Source organism: Oncorhynchus nerka, unplaced genomic scaffold (genome assembly GCF_034236695.1).
Source record: "Oncorhynchus nerka isolate Pitt River unplaced genomic scaffold, Oner_Uvic_2.0 unplaced_scaffold_874, whole genome shotgun sequence".
Classification (NCBI taxonomy): domain Eukaryota; kingdom Metazoa; phylum Chordata; class Actinopteri; order Salmoniformes; family Salmonidae; genus Oncorhynchus; species Oncorhynchus nerka.
This window is the reverse complement of record NW_027040412.1, coordinates 94,314-111,807: the sequence shown is the minus strand read 5'-3', so window position 1 is coordinate 111,807 and position 17,494 is coordinate 94,314. Positions and strand designations below refer to the sequence as shown.

The 17,494-nt window shown below is 47.3% G+C and overlaps 1 protein-coding gene across 2 annotated transcripts in view; it reads right to left on the bottom strand.

Annotated features, from left to right (window-relative positions):
* Positions 1 to 12,744: 12,744 nt before the first annotated feature.
* Positions 12,745 to 17,494, bottom strand: part of LOC135570954 (ribosome biogenesis protein wdr12) — a 57,589-nt gene continuing 52,839 nt past the window's right edge. The window contains exons 11-14 of one of the 2 annotated variants that reach the window (XM_065016774.1): positions 16,341 to 16,473; positions 15,576 to 15,648; positions 12,970 to 13,073; positions 12,745 to 12,899 (exon numbers count right to left, since the gene is read on the bottom strand). In XM_065016774.1, coding sequence (XP_064872846.1) covers positions 12,996 to 13,073; positions 15,576 to 15,648; positions 16,341 to 16,473 — 284 coding nt within the window. In that variant the 3' untranslated portion in view covers positions 12,745 to 12,899; positions 12,970 to 12,995. Of the gene's footprint in view, positions 13,074 to 15,575; positions 15,649 to 16,340; positions 16,474 to 17,494 lie in introns of both variants that reach the window. The other variant, XM_065016773.1, reaches the window with a different exon arrangement.

The window sequence follows — 17,494 nt, the reverse complement described above, 5'->3', positions numbered from 1 at the left end:
AGGGGGTACCGGTACAGAGTCAATGTGGAGGCTATATACAGGGAGTACCGGTACAGAGTCAATGTGGAGGCTATATACAGGAGGTACCGGTACAGAGTCAATGTGGAGACTATATACAGGAGGTACCGGTACAGAGTCAATGTGGAGGCTATATACAGGAGGTACCGGTACAGAGTCAATGTGGAGGCTATATACAGGAGGTACCGGTACAGAGTCAATGTGGAGACTATATACAGGAGGTGCCGGTACAGAGTCAATGTGGAGGCTATATACAGGAGGTACCGGTACAGAGTCAATGTGGAGGCTATATACAGGAGGTACCGGTACAGAGTCAATGTGGAGGCTATATACAGGGGTACCGGTACAGAGTCAATGTGGAGGCTATATACAGGGGTGCCGGTACAGAGTCAATGTGGAGGCTATATACAGGAGGTACCGGTACAGAGTCAATGTGGAGGCTATATACAGGGAGTTGCCGGTACAGAGTCAATGTGGAGGCTATATACAGGAGTGTACGGTACAGAGTCAATGTGGAGGCTATATACAGGGGGTACCGGTACAGAGTCAATGTGGAGGCTATATACAGGGGTACCGGTACAGAGTCAATGTGGAGGCTATATACAGGAGGTACCGGTACAGAGTCAATGTGGAGGCTATATACAGGAGGTACCGGTACAGAGTCAATGTGGAGGCTATATACAGGAGGTACCGGTACAGAGTCAATGTGGAGGCTATATACAGGGGTACCGGTACAGAGTCAATGTGGAGGCTATATACAGGAGGTACCGGTACAGAGTCAATGTGGAGGCTATATACAGGGTGTACCGGTACAGAGTCAATGTGGAGGCTATATGCAGGGGTACCGGTACAGAGTCAATGTGGAGGCTGTATACAGGAGGTACCGGTACAGAGTCAATGTGGAGGCTATATACAGGGTGTACCAGTACAGAGTCAATGTGGAGGCTATATACAGGGGTACCAGTACAGAGTCAATGTGGAGGCTATATACAGGGGTACCGGTACAGAGTCAATGTGGAGGCTGTATACAGGAGGTACCGGTACAGAGTCAATGTGGAGGCTATATACAGGGTGTACCGGTACAGAGTCAATGTGGAGGCTATATACAGGGGTACCGGTACAGAGTCAATGTGGAGGCTATATACAGGAGGTACCGGTACAGAGTCAATGTGGAGGCTGTATACAGGGAGGTACCGGTACAGAGTCAATGTGGAGGCTATATACAGGGGTACTGGTACAGAGTCAATGTGGAGGCTATATACAGGGGTACCGGTACAGAGTCAATGTGGAGGCTATATACAGGAGGTACCGGTACAGAGTCAATGTGGAGGCTATATACAGGAGGTACCGGTACAGAGTCAATGTGGAGGCTATATACAGGAGGTACCGGTACAGAGTCAATGTGGAGGCTATATACAGGGGTACCGGTACAGAGTCAATGTGGAGGCTATATACAGGAGTACCGGTACAGAGTCAATGTGGAGGCTATATACAGGAGGTACGGTACAGAGTCAATGTGGAGACTATATACAGGAGGTACCGGTACAGAGTCAATGTGGAGGCTATATACAGGGGGTACCGGTACAGAGTCAATGTGGAGGCTATATACAGGAGGTACCGGTACAGAGTCAATGTGGAGGCTATATACAGGAGGTACCAGTACAGAGTCAATGTGGAGGCTATATACAGGGGTACCGGTACAGAGTCAATGTGGAGGCTATATACAGGGGTACCGGTACAGAGTCAATGTGGAGGCTATATACAGGGGGTACCGGTACAGAGTCAATGTGGAGGCTATATACAGGAGGTACCGGTACAGAGTCAATGTGGAGGCTATATACAGGAGGTACCGGTACAGAGTCAATGTGGAGGCTATATACAGGAGGTACCGGTACAGAGTCAATGTGGAGGCTATATACAGGAGGTACCGGTACAGAGTCAATGTGGAGGCTATATACAGGGGTACCGGTACAGAGTCAATGTGGAGGCTATATACAGGAGGTACTGGTACAGAGTCAATGTGGAGGCTATATACAGGGGTACCGGTACAGAGTCAATGTGGAGGCTATATACAGGGGTACCGGTACAGAGTCAATGTGGAGGCTATATACAGGAGGTACCGGTACAGAGTCAATGTGGAGGCTATATACAGGGGTTACCGGTACAGAGTCAATGTGGAGGCTATATACAGGGGGTACCGTACAGAGTCAATGTGGAGGCTATATACAGGGGTACCGGTACAGAGTCAATGTGGAGGCTATATACAGGGTGTACCGGTACAGAGTCAATGTGGAGGCTATATACAGGGGGTACCGGTACAGAGTCAATGTGGAGGCTATATACAGGGGTACCGGTACAGAGTCAATGTGGAGGCTATATACAGGAGGTACCGGTACAGAGTCAATGTGGAGGCTATATACAGGGGTACCGGTACAGAGTCAATGTGGAGGCTATATACAGGGGTACCGGTACAGAGTCAATGTGGAGGCTATATACAGGGTGTACCAGTACAGAGTCAATGTGGAGGCTATATACAGGGGTACTGGTACAGAGTCAATGTGGAGGCTATATACAGGGGGTACTGGTACAGAGTCAATGTGGAGGCTATATACAGGGTGTACCAGTACAGAGTCAATGTGGAGGCTATATACAGGGGTACCGGTACAGAGTCAATGTGGAGGCTATATACAGGGGGTACCGGTACAGAGTCAATGTGGAGGCTATATACAGGAGGTACCGGTACAGAGTCAATGTGGAGGCTATATACAGGGTGTACCAGTACAGAGTCAATGTGGAGGCTATATACAGGGGGTACCGGTACAGAGTCAATGTGGAGGCTATATACAGGAGGTACCGGTACAGAGTCAATGTGGAGGCTATATACAGGGGGTACCGGTACAGAGTCAATGTGGAGGCTATATACAGGGGGTACCGGTACAGAGTCAATGTGGAGGCTATATACAGGGGTACCGGTACAGAGTCAATGTGGAGGCTATATACAGGAGGTACCGGTACAGAGTCAATGTGGAGGCTATATACAGGAGGTACCGGTACAGAGTCAATGTGGAGGCTATATACAGGGGTACCAGTACAGAGTCAATGTGGAGGCTATATACAGGGGTACCGGTACAGAGTCAATGTGGAGGCTATATACAGGGGTACCGGTACAGAGTCAATGTGGAGGCTATATACAGGAGGTACTGGTACAGAGTCAATGTGGAGGCTATATACAGGGGTACCGGTACAGAGTCAATGTGGAGGCTATATACAGGGGTACCGGTACAGAGTCAATGTGGAGGCTATATACAGGAGGTACCGGTACAGAGTCAATGTGGAGGCTATATACAGGGGTACTGGTACAGAGTCAATGTGGAGGCTATATACAGGGGGTACCAGTACAGAGTCAATGTGGAGGCTATATACAGGGGGTACCAGTACAGAGTCACGGTGGAGGCTATATACAGGGGGTACAGAGTCAATGTGGGAGGCTATATACAGGGGGTACCGGTACAGAGTCAATGTGGAGGCTATATACAGGGGGTACAGAGTCAATGTGGAGGCTATATACAGGGGGGTACCGGTACAGAGTCAATGTGGAGGCTATATACAGGGGGTACCGTACAGAGTCAATGTGGAGGCTATATACAGGGTGTTACGAGTCAGAGTCATATGTGGAGTCAATGAGGCTATACAGGGGGTACCGGTACAGAGTCAATGTGGAGGCTATATACAGGGGGTTACGGCACAGAGTCAATGTGGAGTGGAGGTCAATGTGGAGTATACAGGTACCGGTACAGAGTCACTGTGGAGGCTATATACAGGGGGTACCGGTACAGAGTCAATGTGAGGCTATATACAGGGGGTACCGGTACAGAGTCAATGTGGAGGCTATATACAGGGGGTACCGGCACAGAGTCAATGTGGAGGCTATATACAGGGGTACAGGTACAATGTGGAGGCTATATACAGGGGTACAGGTACAGAGTCAATGAGGCTATATACAGGGGGTACTGGTACAGAGTCAATGAAGCTATATACAGGGGGTACTGGTACAGAGTCAATGTGGAGGCTATATACAGGGTATTACGGTACAGAGTCAATGTGGAGGCTATATACAGGGGGTACCGGTACAGAGTCAATGTGGAGGCTATATATGTGGGGGTACTGGTACAGAGTCAATGTGGAGGCTATATACAGGGGGTACCAGCACAGAGTCAATGTGAGGCTATATACAGGGGGTACTGGTACAGAGTCAATGTGGAGGCTATATACAGGGGGGTACTGGTACAGAGTCAATGTGGAGGCTATATACAGGGGGTACTGGTACAGAGTCAACGTGGAGGCTATATACAGGGTTAATGTACAGAGTCAACGTGAGGCTATATGTTGTGTACAGAGTCAACGTGGAGGCTATATACAGGTGTGTACGGTACAGAGTCAACGTGGAGGCTATATACAGGGGGTACTGGCACAGAGTCAATGTGGAGGCTATATACAGGGGTACCTGTACAGAGTCAATGTGGAGGCTATATACAGAGGGTAACGGCACAGAGTCAAATGTGGAGGCTATATACAGGGGGTACTGGTACAGAGTCAATGTGGAGGCTATATACAGGGGTACTAGTACAGAGTCAATGTGGAGGCTATATACAGGGGGTACCGGTACAGAGTCAATGTGGAGGCTATATACAGGGGTACCGGTACAGAGTCAATGTGGAGGCTATATACAGGGGTACAGAGTCAATGTGGAGGCTATATACAGGGGTACCAGTACAGAGTCAATGTGGAGGCTATATACAGGGGGTACCAGTACAGAGTCAATGAGGTTATATACAGGGGGTACTGGTACAGAGTCAATGTGGAGGCCATATACAGGGGGTACCAGTACAGAGTCAATGGGAGGCTATATACAGGGGGTACCAGTACAGAGTCAATGTGGAGGCTATATACAGGGGGTACAGAGTCAATGTGGAGGCTATATACAGGGGGTACCGGCACAGAGTCAATGTGGAGGCTATATACAGGGGGTACAGAGTCAATGTGGAGGCTATATACAGGGGGTACCGCACAGAGTCAATGTGGAGGTTATATACAGGGGGTACCGGTACAGAGTCAATGTGGAGGCTATATACAGGGTGTTGCTTACAGAGTCAATGTGGAGTCTATATACAGGGGGTACCGGTACAGAGTCAATGGAGGCTATATACAGGGGGGTACCGGTACAGAGTCAATGTGGAGGCTATATACAGGGGGTACTGCACAGAGTCAATGTGGAGGCTATATACAGGGGTACCGGTACAGGAGTCAATGTGGAGGCTATATACAGGGGGCACAGAGTCGAGGCTATATACAGAGTCAATGTGGAGGCTATATACAGGGGTACAGGTACAGAGTGTGGAGGCTATATACAGGGGGTACAGCACAGAGTCAATGTGGAGGCTATATACAGGGGGTACTGCGCACAGAGTCAATGTGGAGGCTATATACAGGGGGTACTGTACAGAGTCAATGAGGCTATATACAGGGTATTACGCACAGAGTCAATGTGGAGGCTATATACAGGGTATTACCGGTACAGAGTCAATGTGGAGGCTATATACAGGGGGTACCACAGAGTCAATGTGGAGGCTATATACAGGGGGTACCCGGTACAGAGTCAATGTGGAGGCTTATATACAGGGGTACCTCGGGTACAGAGTCAATGTAGAGGCTATATACAGGGGGTACCGGTACAGAGTCAATGAGGCTATATACAGGGGGTACCTGTACAGAGTCAATGAGGCTATATACAGGGGGTACCGGTACAGAGTCAATGTGGAGGCTATATACAGGGGGTACTAGTACAGAGTCAATGTGGAGGCTATATACAGGGGGTACCGGTACAGAGTCACTGGGAGGCTATATACAGGGGGTACAGAGTCAATGTGGAGGCTATATACAGGGGGTACAGAGTCGGGAGGCTATATAAGAAACAGAGTCAATGTGGAGGCTATATACAGGGGTACCGGTACAGAGTCAATGTGGAGGCTATATACAGGGGGTACAGAGTCAATGTGGAGGCTATATACAGGGGGTACCAGTACAGAGTCAATGTGGAGGCTATATACAGGGGGTACCAGTACAGAGTCAATGTGGAGGCTATATACAGGAGGTACTGGTACAGAGTCAATGTGGAGGCTATATACAGGGGGTACCAGTACAGAGTCAATGTGGAGGCTATATACAGGGGGGTACCAGTACAGAGTCAATGTGGAGGCTATATACAGGGGGTACAGAGTCAATGTGGAGGCTATATACAGGGGGTACCGGTACAGAGTCAATGTGGAGGCTATATACAGGGGGTACAGAGTCAATGTGGAGGCTATATACAGGGGGTACCGGTACAGAGTCAATGTGGAGGCTATATACAGGGGGTACCGGTACAGAGTCAATGTGGAGGCTATATACAGGGTGTTACGGTACAGAGTCAATGTGGAGTCTATATACAGGGGGTACCGGTACAGAGTCAATGAGGCTATATACAGGGGTACCGGCACAGAGTCAATGTGGAGGCTATATACAGGGGGTACTGCACAGAGTCAATGTGGAGGCTAGTATACAGGGGCACCGGTACACAGTCAATGTGAGTCTATATACAGGGGTACCGGCACAGAGTCAATGTGGAGTCTATATACAGGGGGTACCGGTACAGAGTCAATGTGGAGGCTATATACAGGGGGTACCGGTACAGAGTCAATGTGGAGGCTATATACAGGGGGTACCGGTACACAGTCAATGTGGAGACTATATACAGGGGGTACCGACACAGAGTCAATGTGGAGGCTATATACAATGTGGAGGTGTTGTCGTGCCCTCTTCACAACTGTCTTGGTGTGTTTGGACCATGATAGTTCGTTGGTGATGTGGACACCAAGTAACTTGAACCTCTCTCAGAAGAATAGCACCTTTAGGGACAGCTCTAACAACTATTTGATACTCCTCAGGAGTGGGCTGCTCCACTACAGCCCCGTTGATGTTAACGGGGGCCTTTTCCTGTAGTCCACAATCAGCTCCTTTGTCTCGCTCACATTGAGAGTTTGTTGTCCTGGCAACACACTGCCAGGTCTCTAACCTCCTCCCTATAGGCTGTCTCATCGTTGATGGAGAGGTTGTTGTCCTGGCAACACACTGCCAGGTCTCTATTCTCCTCCCTATAGGCCGTCTCATCGTTGATGGAGAGGTTGTTGTCCTGGCAACACACTGCCAGGTCTCTAACCTCCTCCCTATAGGCCATCTCATTGTTGATGGAGAGTTTGTTGTCCTGGCAACACACTACCAGGTCTCTAACCTCCTCCCTATAGGCCGTCTCATCGTTGATGGAGAGGTTGTTGTCCTGGCAACACACTGCCAGGTCTCTAACCTCCTCCCTATAGGCTGTCTCATCGTTGATGGAGAGGTTGTTGTCCTGGCAACACACTGCCAGGTCTCTAACCTCCTCCCTATAGGCTGTCTCATTGTTTTGTCGGTGGTCAGGCCTACCTTCTCACATGCATCTGGTTTATCTCTGAATATTAGGAAATGTACTTTTTTTTAGTTGAAAGGATGTGACTTAAACTCAGTATGTAATATCCCTGTGAAAGATGGACTTAAACTCAGTGTGTAATATCCTGGACAACTTAAACTCAGTCTCGAATATCCTCCCTGAAAGATGTGACTTAAACTCATTGTTTCCCTGTAAAAGATGTGACTTAAACTCAGGCCTAATTCCCTGTAAAAGATGCAAACTCTGGTTTATCCCTGAATATTAAACTCAGTATGTAATGTCCCTGTGATGTACTTTTAATTCCTGTTGAAAGATGTGACTTAAACTCAGTGTGTAATATCCCTGTAAAAGATGTGACTTAAACTCAGTGTGTAATATCCCTGTGAAAGATGTGACTTAAACTCAGTGTGTAATATCCCTGTGAAAGATGTGACTTAAACTCAGTGTGTAATATCCCTGTGAAAGACGGGACTTAAACTCAGTGTGTAATATCCCTGTGAAAGATGTGACTTAAACTCAGTATGTAATATCCCTGTATAAAGATGTGACTTAAACTCAGTATGTAATATCCCTGTATAAAGATGTGACTTAAACTCAGTATGTAATATCCCTGTGAAAGACGGGACTTAAACTCAGTATGTAATATCCCTGTGAAAAACTGAGGAAACTGGAAAGAGATTTAACTCCTGGTTATTAAGAGATCTTTCTTCATCTGGATGTGAACTTTTATCAATCTGAAGGTCCAGATGAGTTTATACCTCCCCTGCCTTGGATGGTCCTCTGTCAGTAACTAAAACGGTTGATACTAAATGATTTAACTTCATATGGAGGAATAAACCTCATTATTTAAGAGAAGCGGTAATATGTAACACCCAGGGTGAGGGAGGGTTGAATGCTCTTGATTTTAAAACCTCTTAATATAATATTTCAGATTAAATGGACACAAAAACTATTTAAGAAATAAGGATTGCATTTGGAATATAATCCCTAATGTAATATTCCAACAGATTGGTGGTCTAGAAGTCTTACTCAAATGTAACTTTGATGTGGGTAAAAACACTATCAAGCTTGCTAACTTTCATAAACAAGTACAAACATAATTCCCCCCCACAGACATACAATCTGGAAGAATAAAGACATAAAATACAAAAACAAGTCTTTGTTTTTCAAGAACTGGTTTGGCAACAGCATTATCTGGGTTATACCATTATTGAATAATGATGGACAACTATATGATTACCGAATAATAATTATTGAATAATAACTATATGATTATGCAGAATTCATGAGAACACACAATGTTACATTCACTCCTGAGGAGTATCAAATAGTTGTTAGAGCTGTCCCTAAAAGGTGCTATTCTTCTGTTAGGAGAAACATAACATGACTCCCAAGTGCAACTGTTGAGGATTTTATAGCCTCAATACAGCTACAAGGAATTTACATTTTATAAACTATAAATGTAATAACATGTATATATGAAAACCATGTCAAGATGTTACTATTCCCTCTGCTAGAATGTACTGGAATGCAGCCCTAGGACAAGTGAACTGGAATGCAGCCCTAGGACAAGTGAACTGGAATGCAGCCCTAGGACAAGTACTCTGGAATGCAGCCCTAGGACAAGTACTCTGGAATGCAGCCCTAGGACAAGTACTCTGGAATGCAGCCCTAGGACAAGTACTCTGGAATGCAGCCCTAGGACAAGTGAACTGGAATGCAGCCCTAGGACAAGTGAACTGGAATGCAGCCCTTGGACAAGTACTCTGGAATGCAGCCCTTGGACAAGTGAACTGGAATGCAGCCCTTGGACAAGTGAACTGGAATGCAGCCGTAGGACAAGTGAACTGGAATGCAGCCGTAGGACAAGTACTCTGGAATGCAGCCCTTGGACAAGTGAACTGCCCTTTACTCTGGAATGCAGCCCTTGGACAAGTGAACTGGAACAACGTTTAGTTGTTGTCTGGTAAATATTGTATATCTAATAAGGTGAAAGAAGTGTCATACAAACTCATTCATAGAATCTACCCTGTAAAGATCTTTATTATACACAGATTTAAAATAGCTATTGATAACAAATGTGTATTTTGTGGTTGTGACCCAGAGACTCAACATTTATTTTGGGACTGTTCTAATGATTTTGGAGTGAGTTAGAAGATTTTATTAAATAAATAAAATACTATTAATGTTCATTTGAAAGACTCGGATATGATTTATTTTGACTCAAATGATATCGACCCCCGGTGTAACTTTCATTTGTTTATTTTTATGGAAGAATCTTTATCCATGAAATGAGGTCGACAGGGGGGAACAAAACCCTCTTCACATTGTTAAAGATAGAATTTAAATATTATTTTGAAATTATCAGTAGTGTAAAAACAAAAAAGCAATTACGTACCATAAAACTTTTGAGTATTATAAATGTTTCTCGACATGTGATGTAAATTCACTAATAATTTTTAAAAAACACTCTTCCATGAAGTCAAGCAGTACATTAAGAACATTCTACATTCTTCCAATAAGAAAGCTGTTCAAATCAACACGTGTTTATGTTTTAAGGTCTTCGTATAATCTGTCATGTGTTGGACCCCCCCCTAGTATATGTCCTCATTGATGGTCTAAAGTTATACTGTTACACCTGCACTAAGAACAGGGCTCGACACCTGTCGTCGCCAGCAGGTTAACCATAATGAGGCAGCCAGCTGCTATTGTTAATGTATGGTCGAGCCAGCTACCTGTAGCTGCCCAGGTCAAGCGAGATCAATGCCATTATCTCACCACAAACCTGCTGTCTTCTCAACCTTGGTGTTCAGGAAGAAAAACGTTGCTGGTTCCTGTTGCAACTCGTAAATGTTTGCGACGTTTTCAAGGACGCGCAGCTAATTTGCTCCTAACCTGCTAGTTGTACCCAATGTAACGTTAACTAGTCCAGATGACTTGGTCTGCGGATACGTCGCCTATATATATAAACGCAACACGTCTCGCATCATCACATTGTTGTTGTGTCTTTACCGTTGAACGAAGCTGTCAGGAAGTCATGTTGCCCAGCAGTCAGTATCCAGGTCACGTTAGCAACCAACTGAACTGACGCACAGAAACAGGATATATGCAACGTGTCTGTTCCCTCCGTCCTGTCGCGGCGGAGACGTCTCAACATCACAGGTCAAACCAGTTGGAGGGAAATTATATTTTAAAACGTCCCGAAAGACACTAACCCCAACCTCAAGGAGGTGCAGGAGAAATATGTTATGTTTGCAGGGCACCACAAAGCAAAACAAGACATCTTCAAGAATTACAAACCTAATTAAAAGCTGCTGCAGGAAAATAGAAAGATCTTAAATCTGAAAAAAACTGATGACTGGGTAGTTATTGTATTTAAAACACTGGTATATCATGGATGTAGACAGACATTGTGATTAACAACGACAGTGGGAATTATAATGGCACAGTATGATCTATTAATCTGTCCCAAGAGAGGGCAGTATAGAGACCTGTCACTGATGGTTCTCAACACAGTAGTTTAATCTGGAAACGATGTGGCTACATACACACACAGTATTAAAATGGAGACGAGCTGCATCTTCAAAAACAGTCACCTTGTCTTATATCTTATATCATGAAGAACAGCCTCCATCGACTGTGGCAGTTAGGGTTAACCCATGAACCCTAACCCATGAATACACATATCTACATCAGGAAAGACTTTAATCAACAGGCAATACATCAGAGAAATAAAAACAGGTGCTATTGTCTGTCTCCAGTCTGTCTCGTCTACGCTCCAGGGTCTGTCTCCAGTCTGTCTCGTCTACGCTCCAGGGTCTGTCTCCAGTCTGTCTCGTCTACGCTCCAGGGTCTGTCTCCAGTCTGTCTCGTCTACGCTCCAGGGTCTGTCTCCAGTCTGTCTCCAGTCTGTCTCGTCTACGCTCCAGGGTCTGTCTCCAGTCTGTCTCGTCTACGCTCCAGGGTCTGTCTCCAGTCTGTCTCCAGTCTGTCTCGTCTACGCTCCAGGGTCTGTCTCCAGTCTGTCTCGTCTACGCTCCAGCGTCTGTCTCCAGTCTGTCTCGTCTACGCTCCAGGGTCTGTCTCCAGTCTGTCTCGTCTACGCTCCAGGGTCTGTCTTCAGTCTGTCTCGTCTACGCTCCAGGGTCTGTCTCAAGGGTCTGTCTCCAGTCTGTCTCCAGGGTCTGTCTCCAGTCTGTCTCCAGGGTCTGTCTCCGGTCTGTCTCCAGGGTCTGTCTCGTCTACGCTCCAGGGTCTGTCTCCAGTCTGTCTCCAGTCTGTCTCCAGTCTGTCTCGTCTACGCTCCAGGGTCTGTCTCCAGTCTGTCTCGTCTACGCTCCAGGGTCTGTCTCCAGTCTGTCTCGTCTACGCTCCAGGGTCTGTCTCCAGTCTGTCTCGTCTCGCTCCAGGGTCTGTCTCCCAGTCTGTCTCGTCTATCCAGCGTCTGTCTCCAGTCTGTCTCGTCTACGCTCCAGGGTCTGTCTCCAGTCTGTCTCGTCTACGCTCCAGGGTCTGTCTTCAGTCTGTCTCGTCTACGCTCCAGGGTCTGTCTCCAGTCTGTCTCGTCTACGCTCCAGGGTCTGTCTCCAGTCTGTCTCGTCTACGCTCCAGCGTCTGTCTCCAGTCTGTCTCGTCTACGCTCCAGGGTCTGTCTCCAGTCTGTCTCCAGTCTGTCTCGTCTACGCTCCAGGGTCTGTCTCCAGTCTGTCTCGTCTACGCTCCAGCGTCTGTCTCCAGTCTGTCTCCAGTCTGTCTCGTCTACGCTCCAGGGTATGTCTCCAGTCTGTCTCGTCTACGCTCCAGGGTCTGTCTTCAGTCTGTCTCGTCTACGCTCCAGGGTCTGTCTCCAGTCTGTCTCGTCTACGCTCCAGGGTCTGTCTCCAGTCTGTCTCCAGTCTGTCTCGTCTACGCTCCAGGGTCTGTCTCCAGTCTGTCTCGTCTACGCTCCAGCGTCTGTCTCCAGTCTGTCTCGTCTACGCTCCAGGGTCTGTCTCCAGTCTGTCTCCAGTCTGTCTCGTCTCTCGCTCCAGGGTCTGTCTCAGTCTGTCAGGTCTACGCTCCAGCGTCTGTCTCCAGTCTGTCTCCAGTCTGTCTCGTCTGCTCCAGGGTATGTCTCCAGTCTGTCTCGTCTACGCTCCAGGGTCTGTCTTCAGTCTGTCTCGTCTATGGGTCTGTCTCCAGTCTGTCTCGTCTACGCTCCAGGGTCTGTCTCAGTCTGTCTCGTCTACGCTCCAGGGTCTGTCTCCAGTCTGTCTCCAGTCTGTCTCGTCTACGCTCCAGGGTCTGTCTCCAGTCTGTCTCCAGTCTGTCTCGTCTACGCTCCAGGGTCTGTCTCCAGGGTCTGTCTCCAGGGTCTGTCGCCAGTCTGTCTCCAGTCTGTCTCCAGGGTCTGTCTCCAGTCTGTCTCCAGTCTGTCTCCAGGGTCTGTCTCCAGTCTGTCTCCAGTCTGTCTCGTCTACGCTCCAGCGTCTGTCTCGCAGGCTGTGTATCTGTATGTGTACAGCTTGTTGTCAGCTCCTCCACTCAACATCAACTGCAAGAGGAAGAGACAGAGGGAACCCAAAACGTTAATACAGGCTAGATGTGTGTTGTTGTCTCTCCAGGTTAATACAGGCTAGATGTGTGTTGTCTCTCCAGGTTAATACAGGCTAGATGTGTGTTGTCTCTCCAGGTTAATACAGGCTAGATGTGTGCTGTCTCTCCAGGTTAATACAGGCTAGATGTGTGTTATTGTCTCTCCAGGTTAATACAGGCTAGATGTGTGTTGTTGTCTCTCCAGGTTAATACAGGCTAGATGTGTGTTGTCTCTCCAGGTTAATACAGGCTAGATGTGTGTTGTCTCTCTCCAGGTTAATACAGGCTAGATGTGTGTTGTTGTCTCCTCTCCAGGTTAATACAGGCTAGATGTGTGTTGTCTCTCCAGGTTAATACAGGCTAGATGTGTGTTGTCTCTCCAGGTTAATACAGGCTAGATGTGTGTTGTTGTCTCTCCAGGTTAATACAGGCTAGATGTGTGTTGTCTCCTCTCCAGGTTAATACAGGCTAGATGTGTGTTGTTGTCTCTCCAGGTTAATACAGGCTAGATGTGTGTTGTCTCTCCAGGTTAATACAGGCTAGATGTGTGTTATTGTCTCTCCAGGTTAATACAGGCTAGATGTGTGTTGTCTCTCCAGGTTAATACAGGCTAGATGTGTGTTGTTGTCTCCTCTCCAGGTTAATACAGGCTAGATGTGTGTTGTCTCTCCAGGTTAATACAGGCTAGATGTGTGTTGTCTCTCCAGGTTAATACAGGCTAGATGTGTGCTGGTGTCTCTCCAGGTGGTTAATACAGGCTAGATGTGTGTTGTTGTCTCTCCAGGTTAATACAGGCTAGATGTGTGCTGGTGTCTCTCCAGGTCATTAATACAGGCTAGATGTGTGTTGTTGTCTCTCCAGGTTAATACAGGCTAGATGTGTGTTGTCTCTCCAGGTTAATACAGGCTAGATGTGTGTTATTGTCTCTCCAGGTTAATACAGGCTAGATGTGTGTTGTTGTCTCTCCAGGTTAATACAGGCTAGATGTGTGTTGTTGTCTCTCCAGGTTAATACAGGCTAGATGTGTGTTGTCTCTCCAGGTTAATACAGGCTAGATGTGTGTTGTTGTCTCTCCAGGTTAATACAGGCTAGATGTGTGTTGTTGTCTCTCCAGGTTAATACAGGCTAGATGTGTGTTGTCTCTCCAGGTTAATACAGGCTAGATGTGTGTTGTTGTCTCTCCAGGTTAATTCAGGCTAGATGTGTGTTGTCTCTCCAGGTTAATACAGGCTAGATGTGTGTTGTCTCTCCAGGTTAATACAGGCTAGATGTGTGTTGTTGTCTCTCCAGGTTAATACAGGCTAGATGTGTGTTGTCTCTCCAGGTTAATACAGGCTAGATGTGTGTTGTCTCTCCAGGTTAATACAGGCTAGATGTGTTGTTGTCTCTCCAGGTTAATACAGGCTAGATGTGTGTTGTTGTCTCTCCAGGTTAATACAGGCTAGATGTGTGTTGTCTCTCCAGGTTAATACAGGCTAGATGTGTGCTGTCTCTCCAGGTTAATACAGGCTAGATGTGTGTTGTCTCCTCTCCAGGTTAATACAGGCTAGATGTGTGTTGTCTCTCCAGGTTAATACAGGCTAGATGTGTGTTGTCTCCTCTCCAGGTTAATACAGGCTAGATGTGTGTTGTCTCCTCTCCAGGTTAATACAGGCTAGATGTGTGTTGTCTCCTCTCCAGGTTAATACAGGCTAGATGTGTGTTGTCTCTCCAGGTTAATACAGGCTAGATGTGTGTTGTCTCCTCTCCAGGTTAATACAGGCTAGATGTGTGTTGTCTCTCCAGGTTAATACAGGCTAGATGTGTGTTGTCTCCTCTCCAGGTTAATACAGGCTAGATGTGTGTTGTTGTCTCTCCAGGTTAATACAGGCTAGATGTGTGTTGTTGTCTCTCCAGGTTAATACAGGCTAGATGTGTGTTGTTGTCTCTCCAGGTTAATACAGGCTAGATGTGTGTTGTCTCTCCAGGTTAATACAGGCTAGATGTTGTCTCTCCAGGTTAATACAGGCTAGATGTGTGTTGTCTCCTCTCCAGGTTAATACAGGCTAGATGTGTGTTGTCTCTCCAGGTTAATACAGGCTAGATGTGTGTTGTCTCTCCAGGTTAATACAGGCTAGATGTGTGTTGTTGTCTCTCCAGGTTAATACAGGCTAGATGTGTGTTGTCTCTCCAGGTTAATACAGGCTAGATGTGTGTTGTTGTCTCTCCAGGTTAATACAGGCTAGATGTGTGTTATTGTCTCTCCAGGTTAATACAGGCTAGATGTGTGTTGTCTCTCCAGGTTAATACAGGCTAGATGTGTGTTGTTGTCTCTCCAGGTTAATACAGGCTAGATGTGTGTTGTTGTCTCTCCAGGTTAATACAGGCTAGATGTGCTGGTGTCTCTCCAGGTTAATACAGGCTAGATGTGTGCTGGTGTCTCTCCAGGTTAATACAGGCTAGATGTGTGCTGGTGTCTCACCCTGCTGTCAGTCCAGTCCACACAGAGCACCTTGTCCTCATGGGCAGACACATCATACAAAGGGGTCTTGCAGCTGGAATACAAAACACACTTTTGTAGCACCTAGATCCCCCACCACCCCGGCCTCTAACCCCTAGCACCCCGGCCTCTAACCCCTAGCCCCCCGGCCTCTAACCCCTACCACCCCCAGCCTCTAACCCCTACCACCCCCAGCCTCTAACCCCTACCACCCCAGCCTCTAACCCCTACCACCCCAGGCCTAACCCCTACCCACCCCAGGCTCTAACCCCTACCCACCCCAGCCTCTAACCCCTACCACCCCAGCCTCTAACCCCCACCCCACCACCACCAGCCTCTAACCCCTACCACCCCAGCCTCTAACCCTACCACCCCAGCCTCTAACCCCTACCACCCCCAGCCTCTAACCCCTACCCCTACCACGCCAGCCTCTAACCCCTACCACCCCAGGCTCTAACCCCTACCCACCCCAGCCTCTAACCCCTACCCACCCCAGCCTCTAACCCCTACCACCCCCAGCCTCTAACCCCTACCACCCCCAGCCTCTAACCCCTACCACCGCCAGCCTCTAACCCCTACCACCCCCAGCCTCTAACCCCTACCACCCCCAGCCTCTAACCCCTACCACCCCAGCCTCTAACCCCTACCACCCCAGCCTCTAACCCCTACCACCCCAGCCTCTAACCCCTACCACCCCCAGCCTCTAACCCCTACCACCCCAGCCTCTAATCCCTACAGCATACAGACCTCCTGGTGTCCCAGAGTTTGACCAGGTTGTCGAGGGAACCAGACACCAGTTGGTGCTCATGGGAAGGAGCCCACTTCACCGCTGTGACCCAGCCGCTGTGAGAGGTAAGAGACAGCAACACCAACGACCCGTCTACACAAACACACACACAAACAGATTAATTCACACCTTATGGAACAGCGGGGACTGTGAAGAGAAACACACACACGATAACACACACACACACGATAACACACGCACACACGATAACACACGCACACTACATACATACACATGGGTGTTGTATGATGAATTGCTAAGTCCCTCTTTGCCATGCAAATTAACTGAATCCCCAAAACCCTTGTGGTCAATCAGGGAGACAAACAAAAACCCACAAATTCTGACAAACTCCAAGCATTGATTATGCAAGAATGGGCTGCCATCAGTCAGGATGTGGCCCAGAAGTTAATTGACAGCATGCCATCAGTCAGGATGAGGCCCAGAAGTTAATTGACAGCATGCCATCAGTCAGGATGTGGCCCAGAAGTTAATTGACAGCATGCCATCAGTCAGGATGTGGCCCAGAAGTTAATTGACAGCATGCCATCAGTCAGGATGTGGCCCAGAAGTTAATTGACAGCATGCCATCAGTCAGGATGTGGCCCAGAAGTTAATTGACAGCATGCCATCAGTCAGGATGTGGCCCAGAAGTTAATTGACAGCATGCCATCAGTCAGGATGTGGCCCAGAAGGTAATTGACAGCATGCCAGGGTAGATTGCAGAGGTCTTGAAAAAGAAGGGTCAACACTGCAAATATTGACTCTTTGCATCAACTTCATGTAATTGTCAATAAAAGCCTTTGACACTTATGAAATGCCTGTAATTATACTTCAGTATTCCATAGTAACATCTGACAGAAATATCTAAAGACACTGAGGCAGCAAACTTTGTGAAAATTAATATTTGTGTCATTCTCAAAAAACTGTATTGTAGATATGTGGTAGTAGAGTAGTGGTCTGAGGGAACACACTTAATGTATTGTAGAGTAGTGGTCTGAGGGAACACACTTAATGTATTGTAGAGTAGTGGTCTGAGGGAACACACTTAATGTATTGTAGAGAGTAGTGGTCTGAGGAACACACTTAATGTATTGTAGAGTAGTGGTCTGAGGGA